The 21,988-nt window shown below is 41.0% G+C and overlaps 1 protein-coding gene across 4 annotated transcripts in view; it reads right to left on the reverse strand.

Moving 5' to 3' along the window:
• Positions 1–1,334: 1,334 nt before the first annotated feature.
• SAMD12 (sterile alpha motif domain containing 12) overlaps positions 1,335–21,988 on the reverse strand; it is a 490,839-nt gene continuing 470,185 nt past the window's right edge. For all 4 annotated transcript variants that reach the window (XR_016235904.1, XR_016235909.1, XM_051844780.3 and 1 more), the window contains exon 5: positions 1,335–2,120. Coding sequence is in view for 2 of the 4 variants with exons in the window: in XM_051844780.3 (XP_051700740.1) it covers positions 2,098–2,120 (23 nt within the window). In the remaining 2 variants the exon portion in view is untranslated. The remainder of the gene's footprint in view (positions 2,121–21,988) is intronic.

Genomic DNA, 21,988 nt, shown 5'->3' on the forward strand with positions numbered 1-21,988 from the left:
CTGTCTGGATTCAGCTTTCATTGTGGAAGACACAGGTAGTGATAGTGTTTGAGAGAAGGAATGTCTTTCCTGCATAAGTGTGGGTGTCAACCTTTTAACAAAGGGTTAAAAGCAGTTTTGTAATGGCAGGGGGTATCTGTCTTGTACACTGCTGTTACCCCAGTACAGTGCTTGGCTTGTGGTTGATCCTCAACACATGGCTGCTGGGTAAAGGAAGGAATGGGAGGAGGAGTAGTTCTGTTGCTGAAACTGGACTTCCTGAGATGGGTAGTGGAGAAGGGGATGTTACAGTGCTGGGCATTAGCAAGCAAGCAGGGTTTGGCTTCTTAGCTCTGGATTTGGAGACAATTTTGGTCTGCCGAGGGTGTGACGATCATGGTGTTGACCTCTTCAAAGGCCGGATCTTGGTGGTGACTTTTCCACTTCCTTCTTGGAAGCCCCCTTCTCCAGTTTCGCAGCCTGACGGGCCCGTGATGAATCACCCTGCTGGTAACTCACTCCCATCGCGTGTGGATCTCTCTCTCCTTCCCTGTCAGCTTTCCAAATCTCAGGCGGGGGCGGTTTCCAAAGGCTGTGTGTTTCCTGAGACCTTGAGAGGAGGCAGGCAACGAACATGGATTGGAGATACCCTCAAATGTCAAGTTTGCTTGTGTTGGAAGGGTTCCAGAAGGTGATCCATAGATTTTTAAAGGAAAGCCTCTGATGTCTGCCTGTTCCACACACAGTACACACTTTGCTGAATTTTTCATTCAGCCAAATTTATGTTAAAAACAAAAACAAAACAAAAGTAAAGCCTTTTGTAGGGCCAGTCAAGATGAACATTTCTCTCATGCTCCTAGATGAGCAATAATAACTGATTTGACAGGTTTCCCAGAACTGTGCTTTGTTCTAAGACATAGTAAAAAAATAATTAGCCATGGGAATAGACCCAGAAAGGATTAAAAGGGACTAGTAGGTTCCATACTGAGGAATGAACTTAGTGTGATACTGAACCCCTTTTCTTCTCTAGGCACACAAGTGGAATCATTTGATGTTTTTTCTGTTCAGAGAATTGTGATTTAAACTTGACCTAGAAATTTTTCCAAGGTGTTAAAGTGATACTACACAGGAAAACTGCATTCGGTAGCCTGAACCATCAATCCAGCGTGGTTTGTTGAATAGACAGCTGCTCCCTTTTTCTCTCTGGATGAAGTCTTCTTCATAGAAGGAGGAAAAATGTCCACTGGCCACACAGAAGCCTCCTGGACTGGAGGAAATGAATGTGCAAGTGGCAAGTTGTGCCTAGGTCCAAGGAAACAAGAGCTAAGGGATTACAGTCACCAGGCTCTCCTCTATTTCCTTCTGGTGCTACAAGTAATCCATTTATTCGGTAAAGTGTCAAGAGGTTAAGTCTAACAGTATTATGGCCATATTTACACCAATCTACCACAAATGACTTGGGATATGCTAGCAGTAGAGCTTGCCTTGGACAGTCTGAGCCAGAAATAAGATACAATTTATAAAAGAAAGAAGAAAATACTTGCTTTCTCACATGTACTGAACGTGCTGATTCATCTTGGTATAGTATTCTCCTATAAAGTGCTTAAGAATTGGACAGAAGACCTTTGGACATGATAACTAACATCATGGAGACATGTTTACATTCCTACCAGGGCATAAAATTGCAAACACTTCCACTGAGATTGCAGAACTGCTGTAATTTTTTCTAAAACATCATGCCATCTGCACACATAATAAAATAATCCAGTAGTTGCCATGCTAAAACAGGACCTCTAGTGAAGGGACAGGCAGCTCCCCAAAGGGAACTTGAGTTATGCACAGTGATGAAAACTGGAAGCAATTTCCCAGCTAATGGTCTGCCAATGACCACTTGGAATGAGTTGGCACTGTATATTATGCACCTCATTTTAAAATCTACAGCAAACTCAGGTTTTTTCCAAAGCCCATGATCTTGACTGAATGGGTGTTTTTTCAGTTAATCCGGTTAATCTGTCAGTGCTCCAAGGATATCTTCTGGCAGTGCCATGAGTTAGTCTTTCAGGAAGAGGCCGTGTTCATATCAACTGGCAGGACAGCAGCTTGGAAGGCTAACTGTGTTTATGGAGAACCCTCGGCTGAGGCTGCAAGAAAACAAAGGGGAAAACATGGTAAGTTCTTTCCTTTGTGTTCACAGATACTTACGTGTAGCAATTATCTTATTCAAACAAATCCTAACAGCCTTAGGTCAAAGAGAAAGCTCTAGCCTGGATAATGGTTACTCACCTCCAGGATGGATTAAGGTGCTTATTATATTCATGGGTAGAAGAGCAGAGCATAGAAGACACCCATCTCAGAGACAGGTGAAGCTGCCTGCAAGGGAGGGCAAAACCAGATCTTGGGGAACTGGCATCTGGCCTTATGATGGGTGCAGTTTGGGAAATCATTTCATATAATATGAGGCTTGGTACATCTACTTGATCTGGAACAAGATCACACTGGGAATGGTATGAGGCATTTGGGGATGGGAGCGTGGGTTTATCAGGAAGCTTTCTTGGGATAAAATCAAGAAGGAAATATTTGAAGCAGGACAGTTAGAGAGTTCTGAGTTTGTTAGCTGCAAAGTCATATTGGCTGAGCAGGTTAGCGACTAGATGGAAAGGAAGTCAATAAAATCTGACCAGAGATTGAACTACTCAAAATACAACCCTGCTAATGGCCTTGGGAATACTGGTGCAGATATATTTTCCTGATTATTTGAATTTTCATTTTCAAATTTTACTCCCTACAGTTTTTTATAAATGGAAACTCAATAATTAATTATTATGAGTATAATTGAATATTTTGTTCAGAAAAATATTGTATTAGCTTTGTTTCATACACAAAACTATGAGGTGATAGAAGAGAAGGATAGCAAGAGTTCTTGATATAAAAGAAAAAAACATGTCCTGGGTTTACAAATAAAACTTGCTTTCCAAAACATGAAGAGAGTGCACAAGTTGTAAGCAACTGTTTGATTAAAACCTGCTATTTTTGAGAAAAATGCAAAAACAGAAGGTACTCTATAAATGTATTAACATCAAATGGTAATATACAATTCTGATAGGTTGTATTGATAAGGTTGTAATGAAAGTAGAACTCTCATACGTTGTTGATGACATTGCAAACTGGAAAAATAACATCCATTTATTTAAAGACTAATATAAATGCATATTCCCTGACATGGTGATACCATTTCTAGGAGTATAACTCTAAGGAAGTAATCTCAAGAAAAGAAAAGAAGCTTTATGTACAAATATGCATGTGGAGGTTATTTATAACCAAGGAAAAGCTAGAAGCCACCAGGCCCCTATTGTTGAAAATTTAGGTTAAGTAAATTATGGTACATTACATGGATATGTGATTATGTGGTCATTAAAGTAATATTAATTAGGATTATAGCATAACAACGTGGTAAACAGCTGTGATAGACCAAATTATAAAATTTATACACAGGAACAGCAAAGAACTGTAGGTGAAAATGTTGAAGCCACAGGGATTTTTATTACTGTCATCGTATTTTTTGCAAAACAACTAAAAAAATTAGTCTCAGAGAGGTATAGACTTGAACCATGAGCACAGATTAAATAAAGTATAATGGCTATTTTCATTCAGTAATAGTACCTGGAAAATGGATACTAGGAACCATTCCAGCATTACCGAAATGGGGATAGAACCAATGTGAGCAAAAATCTCCTGTGTAGTTCAACCAGGAGACAAACTAGACAAACCAAGTGGGCACTAGGACACTGACATAGCATACTGTCTTTGTGACTTGGTAAAATAAGACCCAGAAAATGTATAACCTTGGAAAAGAGTTATTAAGCCACAAAGTATATGTTCAAAAGGGAATAATGAAAATAAGCAGTGAGTCCTAATGAACACTATACTTTGAATCCTGTCAAGAGTTGATAATGAGGTCACCCAATCATATTTTCTCCATGAACCTCTCATAGCTGAAAGATATAATAACTTTAGTGTCTAACAATACTTATAACCAGAGGTAAGCTGATCCTATTATACTTTCACTTGTAACCAATCTAAATACTCTTCTAAGTATAGGTAGACTTATCCCCATTTCATGGATAAAGAAATGGAGGCCCAGAAGCATTGTTAGTGCAAGGTCACAGAGCTATTGAGAATCAAAGCTGTGTTCAGAGTTAGGTGTACCCACCCTAATCACATAGAGCAGTGACAGAGACAAATATTTAAAGTCTAAGTATTTAGAATTGTTTTCATCCCTTTCTAAGTAGAATTCTATGCCTATCCATAAGTCCAGTCAGCACAATGAAGGGCCCTGCTGGGCAGAAGAGAGAATTGGAGGCTGAATAATTTATAATAGAAAGAGCAGAGAGATAATCCTATTTGACATGAATATAAACAGAAGTAGAGGCCAAAGAGAGATAACGTGGGGGCTTAGGGAATGACATAGGAGGTCTGGGGTGGTGGTTGCCAAGTGTGTGTTGGGGCAAAATGTCCCCTGTGCTGTCTTCCCATGATGTCTAGTACATCTTTCCTTCTGCAGTTAGCATTGCATTTTTTTTTTTGAATGGGTCAGCATGTTGAGTTGTGCTTTATGAGCAAGGGCCATGACCAAACTAAAACTTGAACCTTAATTCTCCTGTCTTACATGCATGAGATAGGCTCTACTAATATCACTTTGCTAGGGACTTTTCTTACCCACCATGGGAACTGTGTCTTTGGGTATTTAAAAGCTACAGGAGGTTAAAATGCAGACTCTCAGGTTGCCTTAGACAGCTAAGTCTCTGCAAAAGGGGGATTGTGTGAGCATCTACACAGTGTACTTTTGGGCTCCATCTCCTGTGCTACAGCCATCTCAGGCTCCTTTCAGCTCCTCATACGCACGGGGTTGTTCATGGCCTTTGTTCAATCTCCCCTTCTGCCCAGGATGCCTTCTTTGTATATTGCCTTTGCTGTGTGCAAATTTGGCTTCTTGAAATTTTTTTAAGTTTATTTATTTTAAAGGCAGTGCAACACGTTCCCTTCTCCCCCCTCCACAAACACAGAGGAGAGTTGTTTCACTCACCAAATGCCCACAACAGCCAGGACTGGGCCAGGCAGGAGCCAGGAGCCAGTTACTCCCTCCTGGTCTCTCAAGTGGGTAGAAGGGACCTAAATAACTGAGTCATCGTCTACCACCTCCAATGGTTGCATCATCAAGAAACTGGATTGGAAGCAGTGGTGTGAGAGCCTTCACAGCAGTTGAATGTACCCCAACACCCACTCTGACTTCTAAATTTTACCCCACACCAAAATAACACTTTATTTTATCTATCATTCTTCCCTGATTGTTTGAGGCCAGTACTGTATCTTAATGATGCATCTTCCTAATCCAATGTCAGGTATACAGAAGGTGCTTAAAGTCTTTTTTTTTTTGGTTTACTTTAGTAACTAATTTTGTATGAGTCCACCCCATAGCTCAGATCTGTGTAAAGAAGGCGGGCATTGCCTTCGTTTCCTTCTCTACATCTAACAGCTAATCAAGGAAGATACCATGCACATCCTGCCAAAGCATGGATTTTGCAGCTAACAAATACAAAGGGCTCCTCTTCTTTACCTGGTAGGTCAACATTACTAGCACAGCCTTCCTGGAATTGACCATATTTAGCCCAATGGTTTCAGAATCTGGGGTGAGTGGGACGCACTGGAGTCCAATGGTTAAGAGCACAGGCTTTGATGGGTCTTGGTTCATATTCTGTGCTCTCCACACACCAGTTATAATAGGTGTCAAAAACACAAATTTTTCCAAACTTCAATTTATTCATCTTTAAAGCAGCAAGCATAATCCTCATGTCACTTGAGTTGCTGCGATAATAAAATGAGCTCCTAGGAAAAGTACTTTGCATGGTGTTTAGTAAATAGTAAGTAACTATGTAACTGCTGCTATTGTTTTACTTTTTTTCTTTTTTTTTTAACTTTTATTTAATGAATATAAATTTCCAAAGTACAGTTTATGGATTACAATGGCTTCCCCCCCATAACGCCCCTCCCACCTGCAACTCTCCCCTTTTACTTTTATTACCATCACAAATACCCCACATTCCTTTGAGACATAAGATAGAAATATGCCAATTTGCATATGCCAATATGGCTGCAGCAGGGCCAGGAAAAGCAATACAATGCCTCAGAGGTCAAGCTATGCACCCCTTGGAGGCAGATAGCACTCCTCCTGCCCGTCAAGGCCACTGTCAACACACACACTGGCTTCCACTTCCTCCCAGATTAGTGCACACATGAACAGACAGTTTGTTGACAAGGAGAGTTTGAACACTTCAAAGGGAGGAAGTGACAAGCAGGAGGCAGCAGCCAGCCTGGCCCAGAGCTCGAGAGCAGATCCCAGACCACGGTGTTCAGCGCCAGCTTTCCTCACTCCAGCAGCAAGGGCTGAAGAGCTTGGTGTGGTTGGGGAAGAAGAGAAGATGTTATACCCAGGTGGCACTGCATCTCATGGCAAGAAATTAGACTTCACCCTTTGAAAAGGCTGTATAGCAGGTTCCCTTTAGAAAAAAGGGGCTGTATCTTCCACAGGAAAGTGTCTGGAGATTGAGCTCTCTGAGGTGCACCTGAGCTGCATTTGGATGCGGGACAATTTAGATCAGGTGTGAAATGCACAGTCCAAGTGAGCGAGATGCACAATAGCATAAAATAACAGCTAGTAAGCAGAGCTAACATTCATTGAGCAGCTACGCATTGAGCAATCACACATTGAATCCTCATTGCCGCTTCTGCATTGCATTACTCCTATCAACTAGAGAAAAACCAGGACAGCTTCATTAGCTTGTCATTGCCATACTTCTGGGGTGCATAGAGCTGGGACTAGAACCCAGATCTCTTCACACCACGAGGCTTTCCTGACTCAATACGAAGAAATGTATGTTAAGAAAACAATTTTTTTAGAAAAAAAGATTATTTAATTATTTGAAAGGCTGAGAGAGAGAGAGAGAGAGAGAGAGATCTCCCATCTGCTAGTTCACTCTCCAAACTGTTGAAATAGCCAGGAGCCAGGAACTCCATCCTGGTCTTCCACATGGGTGGCTGAGGTCTAACTACATTGGCCATTTTCTGCTGCCTTCCCAGGAACATTAGCAGAAAACTGGATCAGAAGCAGAGGAGCCAGGACTAGCACCAGCACCCAGATATGGGATGCCAGAGTCACAAGTGGTGGCTTAATCCACTGCACCCAATGCCAGCCCTACGAAAACAAATTCTTTAACTCCAATAGGATGCAGGAGAGAAATCAAGCAATTGTTTGTGTAAAAAACATTTAACATGAATCCTACACATAAATTGTCATAAATAAGAGATTTGAACCTAGGGAAAGTGATTACATTTCTATTTTATTTTTAAAAAGGTTTATTTATTTATTTGAAAGGCAGAGTTATAGAAAGAGAGGAAGAGATGGAGAGAGATATTCTATATGCTGGTTCATTCCGCAAATGACCACAATGGCCAGGGCTGGGCCAGGCCGAAGCCAGGAGCTAGGAGTTTCATCCAGGTCTCCCACATGGGTGGCTGGGGCTAAGCACCTGGGCTATCCTCCACTGTTTTTTCAGGTACATTAGCAGGGAGCTGGGTCAGGAAGTGAAGCAGGCAGGACAGAAACAGGTGTCTATTTGGGATGCTAGCATTGCAGGCAGAGGCTTAACCTGCTATGCCACAATGCTGGCCTTCTAAATGTCTATTTCAACAATACAAAATTTGTCCTGTGTTTGGAGCTGTAGTTCTCATCTGGGTGCGATTTCCCCTCCTAGGAGACAAGTAGCAATGTCTGTATACGTTGCTGGCTGTCACAACTTGGTAAGTACTATTAGCATATGGTAGGTGGAGTCAGGGACTCTGTTAAATCTCCTAGAAGGCACAGGACAGCACTCATAACAAAGAACTATGCAGCCCAAAATGGCAATTGTGCTGAGGTTGGTTTAGAAGATAGAGTTCCTTGTTTATCTTCTATTCCTGGTACTGAGCCAAATATGTCACTCCCAAAATAGGCCAAGATAAAAACCAACATAAGTATGGCTCTTGTATGTACAGGAAACAAGACTAATTTCAAATCTCGCCCTCCTCTTCTGTTCATCATTTGCTCATCTTATATTCAGTGCAATCAAAATCTGTAGTATGAAATAATCGCTGACTTTTAGAACCTGCGCAGGCATACCATTATAGGAGTTCAGATGGGATGATTTAGGAGGTATGGTCAATTAATTAATTAGTATGTATGGGAGAAGTTAGGAGATAAAAGGAGGACAAAGGAGGATTTATGCGGTAATAAAACTAAGCTCTGCTACCAGCCCATTTGATGGGAGAAGTCGTATGGATTCTTGGTGGTCCTGCCCCATTTCTGCTGGCTCCTCCCGCCATGGGTTTGGGGGTTGTTGCTCACTGAATATGATTAAGGAATCAGCTCTACTGCCTGACTGCATAAATATGGAGGTCAGAACCTCAGACAAGATGGTTATCAGGATGCCAGAGAACTGGGTTACGGGAAATAAAATAGATGACGCATACAAGCTAGCCTGTAACTTCTCCTAACTCTGGAAACCACAGTGAGTCTGTGATGGTTGAATTTTGTGTCAGCCTGACTGAGCCATGAGGTATCCAGATATTTGGTTAAATATTATTCTGGGTGTGTCTGTGAACGAGTTGGTGGATGAGATTAATATTTGAGTTGTTAAGCATACCGCTTTTGCTAATGTGGGTGGGCCCCATTCAATCCACTGAAGGCCTGAATGTAGCAACAGGCTGAGTAAGGGATACTTCATTCCCTGCTGGCCTTTGAGCCAGGACATTGGTCTTCATTGGTTTTTTCCTGCCTTTGGTCTTAGACTGCATTTATGCTAACAGCTCCCCTAAGTTTCCAGCTTGCAGATTTTGGAAATTTTTGGTCTCTATAATTACAAGAGCCAATTCCTGATAATAAATTTCTGTCTCTGAAATATATAATAAATATATCCTATTTGTACTGTTTCTATAGAGAACCCTAAGTAACACAGACTCTATAGATGACACTGACCATAATGATAAGGACTATTGCTAGTCAAGTACCTACCAAGTGCTTAGCATTACGCTATGAACCTGTGTCGCTTTTTCAGCAACCAAAGTAGATAGGCACCATGACCCTCCCTCCACAGTTGAAGAAATTCAGATGTTGACATAAATGACTTACGACAGACTGTGGCCTTTAGGTCAGGCTATGGCCCTTGATCTGGCTAAGAAATGTCAAAGGCCTGTTGGTTCCAAAAGTGTTAATAGGAAATAAGAGATCTTAAGATCTCATGGGAACAGTTTTAGCTAATTATTTGTTCTGAAGGGATAGGAATGTGTTGATTTCTTCAGTTAGAATGTGACGGCTCCTGATACTGTGAGATGGGCTTTGCTGCTGCCTGTTCTCATTGGCTTCAGCGGCCACCTCTCTCTCTGCAGAGTTGTAGAGGCTCCAGATGACAGTGAAGCTGCTTCACCCCCTGAGAGAGTAAGAGAGAAATGATGCACCTGTGTGCATAGCACACTGTCCTCTTTCGTCTTAGCCCCAGGACAGGAAACAACAAAGACACTGTATTTGCTCACTTGCTCTTCTACTACAGGTAAGAAAAGCGGTTAGTCTACACTGTGAGGGTCAAGCATCTCTCATGAAACCAGCATCTTTCCCCAGTGCTTTAGTAATAGTTGTTCACCAGACAGAAAAGGGATATAGGTGGTGGGAAAATTTGGTTTGTAGCTTTGTTCTTTTCATATAATAAAACACCGAGAATCCTGAATGTAATATAGTGCAGTGATCCCCAAATTGAGTTTTTAGAGTTGAACAAACAAGAGTGGCTTTGAGACCTGAGTAAGCTATCCAACTTGTTCAAAGTCCCATAGAGTCAGCCATGTTCCATCATCATAGCGCTGTTTACTTTCTACAGGTTTACTGATATACCAATCAAACAACATGTGTTTCATGGAAAGCTCTCTAAAATGACCCACACTGCCTAGGGTATTACAGGGTTTGAGGAGTTTCAAGCCTCTGTCATTGTACTGTATTAGAATCTGTATCATATCACATTAGAATCATCTGATAATGTATCCATTTTTTCAAACTTTACTGTGCTTAGGAATCTCCTAGGGAGGTTGGTAAAAATAGTTTTCCAGGCTCCAATTTGGGGAGAATCTGATTCCACAGGTCTGGAATGGGCCAGAGAATTTGAATTTCTAGAGATGTTGTAAGGGACGCTGGTATCGCTAGTCTGAGGACCTCTCTTTAAGCACCACTGTATTGGAGTTCAAGTGCCTTATGGCAAAATGTGTGTCTTACTCTTTTCTTTTTGTAGTACATGGTGGAATGTCTGGAATCTCAAAAGTATCCTTGAAACATTTATTGAGTGAGTGAATGAATAAATGAATAAATGAATGAGCGGAGAAAGTTATATGAGTAGAGTTAGCACAGTTAGAGGAGCATGAATACACATTACATGAGCAGAGCTAGCAGTTACAGGAACAAAGTTACATGGTTATATGAAAGTTACATGAACAAAGTTAGCAGTTTGTTCAATAATTTGTTGAGGGGAGCATAATATTATTTTCTAATGGGAGCTGGTTTAGAAATTTCAAAGAGACAGAGAGACAGCTTCCATCTACTGGTTTACTCCTTGAATGCCTGCCACAGCCAGGTGAGTGAAAGCTGGGAGACAGGAAGACAATCCATGTCTTCCACGTGGGTGACAGGAATCCAGTTCCTTGAAGCCTAGCCATTGCCTTCCAGGGTCTATATTGATGGGAAGCTGGAGTCGGGAGTTGGAGCCAGTAGTTAAACCCAGCACTTTAATATGGGATTTCAATGTCTAAACTGTTTTTTTTTTTTAACAGTTCTCAATTTAAAAAAGGTTAATACATTTATTTGTTTTCATTTTTTTAATTTGAAAGGAAAAGAAAATAGAGTAAGACAGATCTTCCTTCTGTTGGTTCACTATTCAAATGTCTGCAACATCTTGGGCTTGGGAGTCTCCCACATGGTTGGCAGACACTCAAGTACTGAAGCCATCATCACTGCTTCCCAGGGTATGCATTACCAGGGAACTGGAATAGGACGTAGGTCTGGGATTTGAACTCAGGCACTCCAATATGGGTTGTGGGCATCCCACGTGGCATCTTAACTGCTGCAGCAAATGATGGCCATTTACCTGGTATCTTAACTGCTTGATCAAATGCCTACCCTTGTTCCTTTAAAAAATAATGTATACTCCTCTTTGTTGCTCCATCTAATCTTCTTAATCTCACGGGCTTCTTTGTTGACCAGTGCAGTAGTTTCTTTATTAGAAAAACATTCTCTGGCATTTACTGCTTTAGGAAAAGTACAGTTAAAAAAATTCTCCAGATTCTGTGGTTTTTCCAAGAAAAAGAGAAAAACTCACTTTAAGAAGAGGATACAAGTTATACTTAGTGTTTCTCTGTTTGCATGTCAAGTCCTAAGGGGCTACAAGTGTCTCTTTTTGAAACAATACTATGTAATATGTATATGTGTTTATATATGCACATACTCTCACACACACATACACACACACAAATAATACTGATCACAAATGATGAATTCACCACATAGAATCTTAGAGCAGAGGGTATCTTAAAACAGTGCTTCTCAAATTTTAATGTATATGAGTCACTTTGACATTGTGTTAATCACATTGTTCTAACAAGCTCTTGGTGTTACCAATGCTGCTGGTCTAGGAACCATTACTTTGAGCATCAAGGCCATAGATTTCCTTAATCTATAGAAGCATTGTCCAGTAGAATTTTCTGCAATAATGTAAATGTTCTGCATCTGTTCCAATAGTCAGCCATTAGCCATACATGGCTATTGAGGACTTGAAATGTGACTAGTGCATGGTGGAAATTCCATTAAATTTTTATTTAATTCATTAAGATTTAAACTGTCACATATGCCTAGCAGCTACCATATTTGGCTGCACTGCCTTATAGAGCAGAAATGTGAGGCAGTGATTTAGTAAAAAGCTTCCAGAAAGAAGAAACCTCAACAGCAAGGGGAAGCTCCAAACCTCTTGCCCAGATTGTAAATTTACTCTTGTTCCCACTCTCCCCCTTCCTGTGTTATGTAGGAGGAGCCCAAGACTTCCCCTCTGTTTTCTATCATGTTCCCAGAATCACTGTATACACCAAATAGTAATTAGGAGAGGCTTTATAAACATTCTGAAGTGAAGATTATCTCGTTTATATAAACCTCTTGAGTTGGCAAAATTGAGTGAGAAATCTTATGAGGAATAGTTCCTTTGTCATGAGCCCTTTCACCTTGGGTTATGGCTGAAGACAAGCTGCAAGGTTCCATTGGCCTGGAACACAGGGGCAAGTGCAAATAGTCCAGACATACCAGAAAAGTTTAAAAGGAAAAGCAAAAAGCTCAGTTCAAACTCAGTTCCTATAAATGAGAAAGTGCCAAGGGGTAGGGAAAGGGTAGGGCTTGGTTTTGTCTGAACTGTAGCTGCCAGCTCTAGCAGGTTACGGTCTATATTATAGTTAACAAGGTTTGGAGATCTTCCCTAGGCTGGTGAGTGTTAATTTCCATTGAGGAAAAAGTTATGAGGCTTGGATGTCTTAATGATAACAGGTAATTTCTCTGTGTGGGCAGAGTTACAAAGTGTGTTGCCATGAAACTGTGTGGACTGCACTATTGCTGTTGTGTACACAGTTTCCCCTTAAAGAATCCACTTGGCACAAGTCACAAACCTGTTGGGGACTCCTGTGATTAATTGCTTCAACTGGCTGGTGGCCATCAGCAGGATCTTGCAATTTACCAGGTTCTATACAGAATTATGAAGCTGAAGGTTTAATGGGATTTCAGGTAATAGAGCCCAGATGTCCAGGACTACAATGTTTGAAATTATACTGCTTGCAAGGCTGCGGGGTTTAAACGTTATTTATTCCTTGCTTAGTAGATTTCACTATTCCCTTTTTTATGTAATCTTGGAGCAGTCAAATGCTAAGCGCCTTCACCTTGACATACTGTATCAAGAGAAGCCAATCACACACATACTCAGGGAGACAGCACTCCTTTCCTTCCAGCTCAGACCTTTGGGATCACCTTCCAGCCAAGAGTATGGTAATTAACAGCTCCCAACTACCTTGCTGCTATGTCGCACTTAACTTCTAAATTGCTTTCGCAAATTTAATTGCATTTTATTCTGTCAGGGTTTGGGAGAAATTGGCTAGGACAGGTATTATTGTCTCCATTCGGATGAGGAAACCAAGGTACACTGAAGACAGGGATAATAATAGCTATCATTTGTGGAACCTTTTCCTGCCAAGTACTGTTCCCATGGGGCTTATGTACATCATCTTGTTTAAGGTTCCTCACACTGTTGTAGTTGATATGATTGTCAGCTCCATTTTGAAACAGGCAAACTGGAGCACAGAGAGGTTGGGTCCCATTAATAATAACCACTGCAGCCAGGATGGAAACTGGGACTCTGAGCTTTAGTTACCGAGCACAGCCACTCCCCTAAGGAAGAAGGAAGCATTGCCAGCATCACAGAGCAGACCTAGAGTAGCTTTTTATTTTTATTTTTATTTTTTTTACATTATTTGCAAGGAAGAAGACAGATCACCTGTACCCTTGTTCCCTGTTCTGCTCTGCTCTGCAGTGCAGCCACCTGAGTGTCCCAAGGCATTGCTCATTGGGATCCCATTTGAAAATAGACCTGGTCTAATATTAGGCCATTTAGATCACATTTTAATCTCTCCTGCAAGCTTTCTCCAAGATGCATTCCAGAACAGTAATTGATGAAATTTGTTCTGGGTGGTCCCACCTTTGTCAACACAGTGCTTATGTCTTCCCTCATCTTCCTGCCCCAATGCTACTCTTCCTACTGCTTCCAGGGCCAGCTGATCGGTTACTTCCTGGAAAGAACACTTCAGAGAGTCCCACAATGCCCTTCTCTCTCTGTCCTGAAACCTTACGTGATCATTTTGTTGAATGAATGGATAAACAAAGGGAATAAACATAATTTGCTGGTTGCTGTCCCACGCACTCAGCTGAACACCAGGGAAATACAGATGAATACCAGAACAATAACCCTTGTTCTTAGGGAGCTCCCAGTCTAATAAGAGAGACACACACAGAAAAACCACTACCACACCAGTTCCTGTAGGCTGCCAGAGGACTTCAAAAAGCATGTGGAAAATGGAATTAAAAGTTAATTCTGATGCATAAATTTTGAAATCCATGCTTTTTAAAAAATTGCATATTCCATTAATTTTTTGACAGACTCTCATATTTTAAAAGGACAACATTCCAGAGTTGCACACTGGAGTAGGGATACTTGCCGCTATTTACAATGGGGCTGGTGGTCCTGCCCAAGCTTTTCCCCACTCCTAGTTGGGAATTTTCAAGTGCAAAGCAATTGTATTTTATGTGTCTGTGCTCATATGACAGGGTATGCCCAGGAGTCTCCTCTCCTGTGTTTGCAGTGGAAATAAAGAAAGCAGAGAAGAACTCTTGGGGTTGTTCACAGTGGCCACACAATGGTAATGGCCAGGCAGGGAGAGGAAGATGAAGCTCCTGGCATTTCCTTAGATTCTGGAAGCGGCAGTGACCTAAACCCAGCTCTCTTCTGTTCAATGCCAAGGGTGCTTAAGGTATTGCCCTAAAGCAACAGCTTGGGCAAGTCTCTTCCAAATCGATTCCTGTCCTCAAGGATTGGAAAATATTTTTTACTTTGAATTATTCCCATTTCAGAGCAGCGACTCTGATTACTTAGTGTTATGCAACCCTTTATAAAACTCTGCACAAATGAGCATTTCTATTTGCAACTCTTTAATTTAGTTTTGGGGGACTGCAGTAACATTTTATTCTTATTTTTGAAGTTTGTAAGGGATGGGAGTGGAGATGCTCTCATTGTACAACATTCATATCTTTCCAGAACCATCAGCCTGTATTGCTCTACACTAGGAATCAGTATGGGGTTGGGGCCGGCGCCATGGCTCACTTGGCTAATACTCCGCCTGTGGCAGCGGCATCCCATATGGGCGCCGGGTTCTAGTCCTGGTTGCTCCTCTTCCTGTCCATCCTCTGTGGCCCGGGAAGGCAGTGGAGGATGGCCCAAGTGCTTGGGCCCCTGCACCGGCATGGGCGACCAGGAGGAAGTACCTGGCTCCTGGCTTCAGATTGGCGCAGCGCCGGCCGTAGCGGCCATTTGGGCAGTGAACCAATGGAAGGAAGACCTTTCTTTCTGTCTCTCTCTATATATAGCTCTACCTGTCAAAATTAAAAAAAAAAAAAAAAAAAGAAGGACTCAGTATGGGATAATGAATAGAGCAAGTTTTTCCAATTGTTGGTTTTCAGATTGGTCAAGTCATAGAACCACTCTGGGCCATCTGGGACACAGCTCACTAAAAGGAGGTAATTTGTGTGTGTGTTTAGATTTTTTTTTGTCAGCCTATGTATATTTGATTTATTTCTAGATGCATGGTTAAAATGGATCATTAAGAAAAAAATCCATCTTGCCAATTACACTATGATACAATGCCTTTGGTAGTCCTGCAAAAGATACAATATTAACGTTCTGATGCTTTGAGAAGTCTTTCCTCTGTTCTGAATAAACCTGCAATTTCTCTGCCTTCAGGTAGAAGCTTCACATGTGCTAGGTAATCCTTTTTCATGTATCTCAGTAACAAAACACAACACACCTTCATTTAACTGGTATTCTCTTTCTATCTGATATTGCAAAGCTCACACTGTAGCTTTGCAAAAACATATGAAATTGTGGTTATTCCTCTACTGTCAAAATTTGCCTCATTGATGGTGAGGTGCCTCTGTGATTTTCAGCACATAAAATGCATTTTTGCTTCAATGCCAAATTATAGAGTAATATTTTTAAAAGCACTTAAAAACAGCAATTAAACTCAACAGGTGAAGTGTGTGTGTGTGTGTGTGTAAATATATGTAAGTATATATAAAACTTGAGTGCAGTGATGAAAATCTGAACAATCACAGTCAAATTCATACATCCAAGGCTATCATATGACCTATAGTGATTATAAAATTTCCTACATTGTAAAATATATAGTTCAAAAATGTAAAAAATATGGAAAAAAGTGTATCTCAGGTGCAATGAAACAATGACAGTTGAAAGAGCATTTATCATGGGTCTTGTACCTGAAAGATGCTCAAAAGATTCCAAATTCCTTTCTTTTTAATAAACAATGAGAATGTGATGAAGCTCAAAAAAGCATGAATGGAGGCTAGATTTTAAATCTGATTCTTATTGGATAAAATTTGTATTTCAGGAACTACAAAACTGTGAATGATCTCCATACATCATGCAAATTATTTGTCATATCCTCTCTTGCTATCCTCATTCAGAGGTAGAGTCTTTTATTTTTGCTGCTCCACTGAATATGGGCTAGGTCTGTGACTGCTCTGAGTGATAGAATATAGTACAAATTTCATTGTGTCAGTTCTGGGCTTACTCTACAGGAGGATTGCAAACTCTTTCCTGTTCCTTTGAATGCAGTCGTCAGGCTGTGATAGCCAAGGAGGTATAAGGGGAGGCTCACCTGGAGGAGAACTGAGGCTTCCAGCTGACAGCCCAAGAGAGTACCCAGCTGGCAGTGTGGACTACTTGCTAGCCACTCCAGTGCACCATCTTGAATGTGGCTCCTCAGCCCCAGGTGTTCCGGGAAAAAACCAAAAGATCCCTGCTCTGTCTTAGCAGGATTGCAAAATCATTACCAAAGAATAACTGTTGTTACTCTGAGTCTTTAAAATAGGGAACAGTTTGATATGCAGCAACAGATCATCAAAATTTATAACCTTGTTAATTTTCACAGATGCTCTGAGCAAGACTTGTTCTAGAATCCCGAGAAGCAGAGCCTGGAATTGAACCTACACCTGCTGACTCCTACACTGAGAGCTTTGCATAATTACTCTGCACACTGGAGTTCTTACGGGCTAAGCAAAGCTTATGGAGCTCTGATAGTCCTTAGTTCTCACCTGACTGTACAATGAGAGGTGTCTGGGTCAGTTCCTGCAGGTTCAGGAAAGAGAGGAAAAATAAAAAAAAAAATTCAAGAAGGAAACTATTTTAGCAATACACACACACACACACACACCAGATCTTGTACCTTACTTGGAAATTGAAAGTAATATTCAGGACTTAGATGTACTTGTTATACTCTCAAGCTTTTTTAGATATTTGGTAGTGAACCCAAGGAATAAACTTGTAGTAGAAAGAAGCAAGAATTTCTGAGGATTCAGTCATCCCAGTCTTATTATTCAGGACAGAATTCCAGGAAGGCATCGAACACATAGTTGGCAGAATATGACACAAGAACTGTATATTTCACATTGCTATCCATCATATGTCAAGATCTTTTGTTTCAGTACATAGCAGTCTGGATGCCAAAATTATGGTTTCTGCTTGCATGTTAAAGTGGATAGTAAGAGTGTGTGACCTTGGTAGTTTCATCTGTGTCTACTGAAGCAATACTACCAAGCAGAGCAATGTATGCTCTTCTGAAGAGATGTAAGGGGACAGATCTTTGTCGCAGAGAAACTCCAAATATCACTGAAGTAGGGAGTGTTTTAATAGGCATGTATCCAGGCTGCTGTTTACTATAGTTACGGATGTTAGAAACTCGAGATGTAATTTAATTCGGAAATCAGAAGGTGGAAGAAAGTAATTTAGCTCAGTGTTGAATTCAATACAAATAACTTTTGTTTCTCTTTACTTTAAAACTATAGCACTAATGAAATTGTAATTCTTTCCCATGACTTGCCAGCTGATGACAAAGCTCTTATTTCCTAAAGAAATCAGCAGTGTAGGAGACAGTGCCTTATAGCACATGGACATAGCAAATTACAGAAAAGTGCAAAGTGCAGTAGAATGATGACTGGAGGTGAAGGCAGAGGTTAGATAGGACTAATCCTCAGATGAGAGGTTAAACAAGAAGGTCAGACTGTTTCAGCAGTTGTTATATTTTAGGAGAATTTATTTGAAGCATTTAAAAATCTGAATAAGAATTATCAAGCTAGAGGAGTACTATTTCATAAAAATCTGTTTATTATTTTCTTTGTAAAACAAGTTAAACTGAAACTCCTTTATTTCAAAAGTTAGGCTCTAGCTATTTCTATAATCTAAAACAGGTACTGGCCAACTATTGCACCAGCAGGACACATCCAGCTCATCATTTGCTTTTGTAAATAAAGTTTTATTGGAACATAACTATGTTAATTTGTTTCTGGATTTTCTATGGCCACTTTCAAAATGCAGTGGAAGAGCTGAGTAGTTGTTGCAGAAATCACATGACTCAAAAATCTCATAATGTTTATTATTTGCTGATCCCTGATGAAATAAACTTAATATTGAAATAAATCTAAATGTTAGCAAAAAGGCTTTGAGTTTATATATTTCAAGAAAAATAGCTGTCACCAACTGCTTTCTACTTCCCTGTCCAAACATGATCCATTCCTCTTCACTCACAGCATATTCTGTGAAGTAAAATAGCAGGATAGAAGAAGCAAGGACCTACAGATAATAACTATTAGTAGTAGTTTGTAGGGAATTCAAAGGAGAGGATAAAGGACTAAATTGTAGCAGTCTGGGGCTGTACCATAGCATAATAAATAATTGATGTGCATGATGATAGATTTAAAAATCTAGTGAGGTGCTTAACAAGATAAGTATCAGCAATCTGTAAAAGTCCTACATATTGGAACTTTTCTCAGCATTTCTTTATAAAGATAGTAATCACTGTGTATGAATGTGGTATGTGACTTCAGCAAGTTGAGGGTATGACTTTGTGTACATAACACATATATGTAAACATTCATTCACTACTCCTACGTTCTATGTTAGTCCTTCCTTGCTGGTCCTTGGTCTTAACATTCATTTTGTAGGCCCTTGCGATGCCTTCCTCTGGTCTTGAGCACTTCCCTTTGTGCTCCAATATATCCAAAACACTTGTGTCAGATTTGTGCCTCCACAAAATTATCTGTGTTATTCATTATACGAAGCAAATGAACACTTACAGGCAAGAGATTGTGCTAGGTGGTGAGGGAGATTCAGAACTGCATAAGGGAATTTTTGTCCACAAACTACTCAAACTATCAGGAGGAAAGACATTATATTTGTGGAAATATACTTAATAGTATAAGGCTCTAGGTGGTATATGAAAATATGTTTGGTGGGTTTCATATAAGAATGTGACTATCATTTTATAGGCTGGTTCTAGAGAAGGTGGAATATGAATGAGGTCTTGGAAGAAAGGAGAAAAAGGGGGAGAAAGTGTTCCAGGAAGCTTGTCTCACATGCATCCAAATACCTCCCAAGGCTCTGCATTCCTTAACAGATAAATGCAAATGTACCAGACTGTATCCAAGGCTCTCAATAATCATTACCTAACTGCCTGCACCTTCCACAACCTCCTGCACAAATAAGCTCTCCTCCTACTCCTACCTGGATTTCCCTGACTCCAATATTCTTAGTATGGAGAAAAGCTTCTGGTCTCTCCTGTTTATATCTATCCTGTCCATTGTTTGAAGCCTAACTTCTCTGTGGGGCATCATCATGGGGCTCATTTTAACACTTGGTCACATTTGATTCTGTTGCATACAACTAGTATGCAACTTATGCCAAATGTGGCTCAAAGCTCAAGTTTTGCTGCACTCAAATTGGTCTATACCCAATAAGGCAAGTGCACCCATGAAAGCTTGGATATGAAATTGATATGAGAGCCTAAATACTTATTCATAAGTTATTTATTTATGTTCTTGCGGATCAGCTCACAGACTGGTACCAGTGCTTAGCTAACACTTTTTCATCACTATTATTATTTGGTTTTAATTTACAAATCATTATTATGGGGTACAATATGATTGTTATGATATATGTATACTTCGTGGAATGATTAAATCACACCAACATGTAAGCTGTCTCACACAGTTAATATTTTGCATGCAAGAACACTTAAAATCTACTCTTTTTGGGGCAGGCTTTTGGTATAGTGGTTAAGATGTAGTTAAGATACTTGCATCCTGCATTGGAGTATCTGGGTTTGATTGCTGGTTCTAGCTCTCTGCCAATGCAGACCCTGGGATGACTCAAGTAATGGCTTCTTGCCATCACCATCATGTATGAGTCCTGGATTGTATTCCTGGCTTCCAACTTTGGCCCCAGTCTAGTTCTAGCCTGTTGTTGAAGGCATGTGGGGAGTGAAACAGCAGATGGGAGCTCTCTATGCTTCTGAAATATATCAACATTTAAAAATCTAATCTTTTGGTGGGCACCGTAGCTCACTAGGCTAATCCTCCGCCTGCGGCTCCAGCACTCCAGGTTCTAGTCCTGGTTGGAGCGCCGGTTCTGTTCTGGTTGCTCCTCTTCTAGTCCAGCTCTCTGCTGTGGCCCGGGAAGGCAGTGGAGGATGGCCCAAGTGCTTGGGCCCTGCACCCCATGGGAGACCAGGAGGAAGCACCTGGTTCCTGGCTTCGGATTAGTGCAGAAAAAAATCTAATCTTTTAGCAATTTTGAAATATATAATATAGTGTTATTAACTATAGCCACCATACTGTGCCATAGATTTCACAAACTTATCCCTCCTGTCTCACTTTGTCTCCTTTGACCAATACCTCCTCCAACTCCCACCATCTCACCACGTCCCTGGTAACCACCATGCTACTCTCTGCTTCCATGAGTTCAACTTGTTAGATTCCACATATAAGAGAGATCATGCAATATTTGTCCTTCTGTATCTGGCTTATTTCACTTAGCATAATGTCCTCTAGGTTCATCTACATTGTCACAAATGGTAGGATTGCTTTTTTTTTTCATGGCTAGTATTCTATTGTATACACAGAATATACCACATTTCTTTTATCCATTTGTCCATCGATGGACATTTAGGTTGATTCCATGTCTTGTGGGTCTGCACTTTAAATTGCACTGCTCTAGTTTACATTTGTCTCTCTCTCTCCTCTCTCTCTCTCTCTTTTTTTTTTTTTTTTTTTTTTTTTGACAGGCAGAGTGGACAGTGAGAGAGAGAGAGAGAGAAAGGTCTTCCTTTGCTGTTGGTTCACCCTCCAATGGCTGCCGCGGCCGGCGCGCTGCGGCCGGCGCACCGGGCTGATCCGATGGCAGGAGCCAGGTACTTATCCTGGTCTCCCATGCGGGTGCAGGGCCCAAGTACTTGGGCCATCCTCCACTGCACTCCCTGGCCACAGCAGAGAGCTGGCCTGCAAGAGGGGCAACCGGGACAGAATCCGGCGCCCCGACCGGGACTAGAACCTGGTGTGCCAGCGCCGCAAGGCAGAGGAATAGCCTAGTGAGCCGCGGCGCCGGCTTTGTCTCTTCTTATGAAGCCTGAAGCATTTATTATCCATTTTTAAGGACTGAAAACTGAAGGCCTATAGGCCAAATCTAAATTAATTTTCAATGTCTGTTTAGATTTCTTTGAGAAATTTGGAGTTGTGGTTTCCTGTTTCACATCCTCTAATAGCAATGATCAGCTGGAGCTGAGCAAAGCTATACCATTAGATGTGGCATGAACTCTCTGATTCCCCACTATCCTCATCATATTCCTAGTATTCTTGGGCCAGCTCACCTCACGCTTGTGTTTGCCCAAACCCTGTAGGCATTCACGTCTATGATGTGCATTTGGCCAGAGTCATTATAATATATACTCTAATAATTTCTCACTTGTTTTTTTTTTTTTTTTTTTTTTTTTTTTTTTTTTTTTTTGACAGGCAGAGTTAGACAGTGAGAGAGAGAAAGAGCGCGAGTGAAAGATCTTCCTTCCATTGGTTCACCCCCCATGGCAGCTACAGCCGGTGCGCTGTGCCAATCCGAAGCCAGGACCAGGTCCTTCTCCTGGTCTCCCATGGGGTGCAGGGCCCAAGCACTTGGGCCATCCTCCACTGCCTTCCTGGGCCACAGCAGAGAGCTGGACTGGAAGAGGAGCAACTGGGACAGTA

The sequence above is a fragment of the Oryctolagus cuniculus genome, chromosome 6 (assembly GCF_051225735.1).
Source record: "Oryctolagus cuniculus isolate XC-2025 breed Fujian yellow rabbit chromosome 6, ASM5122573v1, whole genome shotgun sequence".
Classification (NCBI taxonomy): domain Eukaryota; kingdom Metazoa; phylum Chordata; class Mammalia; order Lagomorpha; family Leporidae; genus Oryctolagus; species Oryctolagus cuniculus.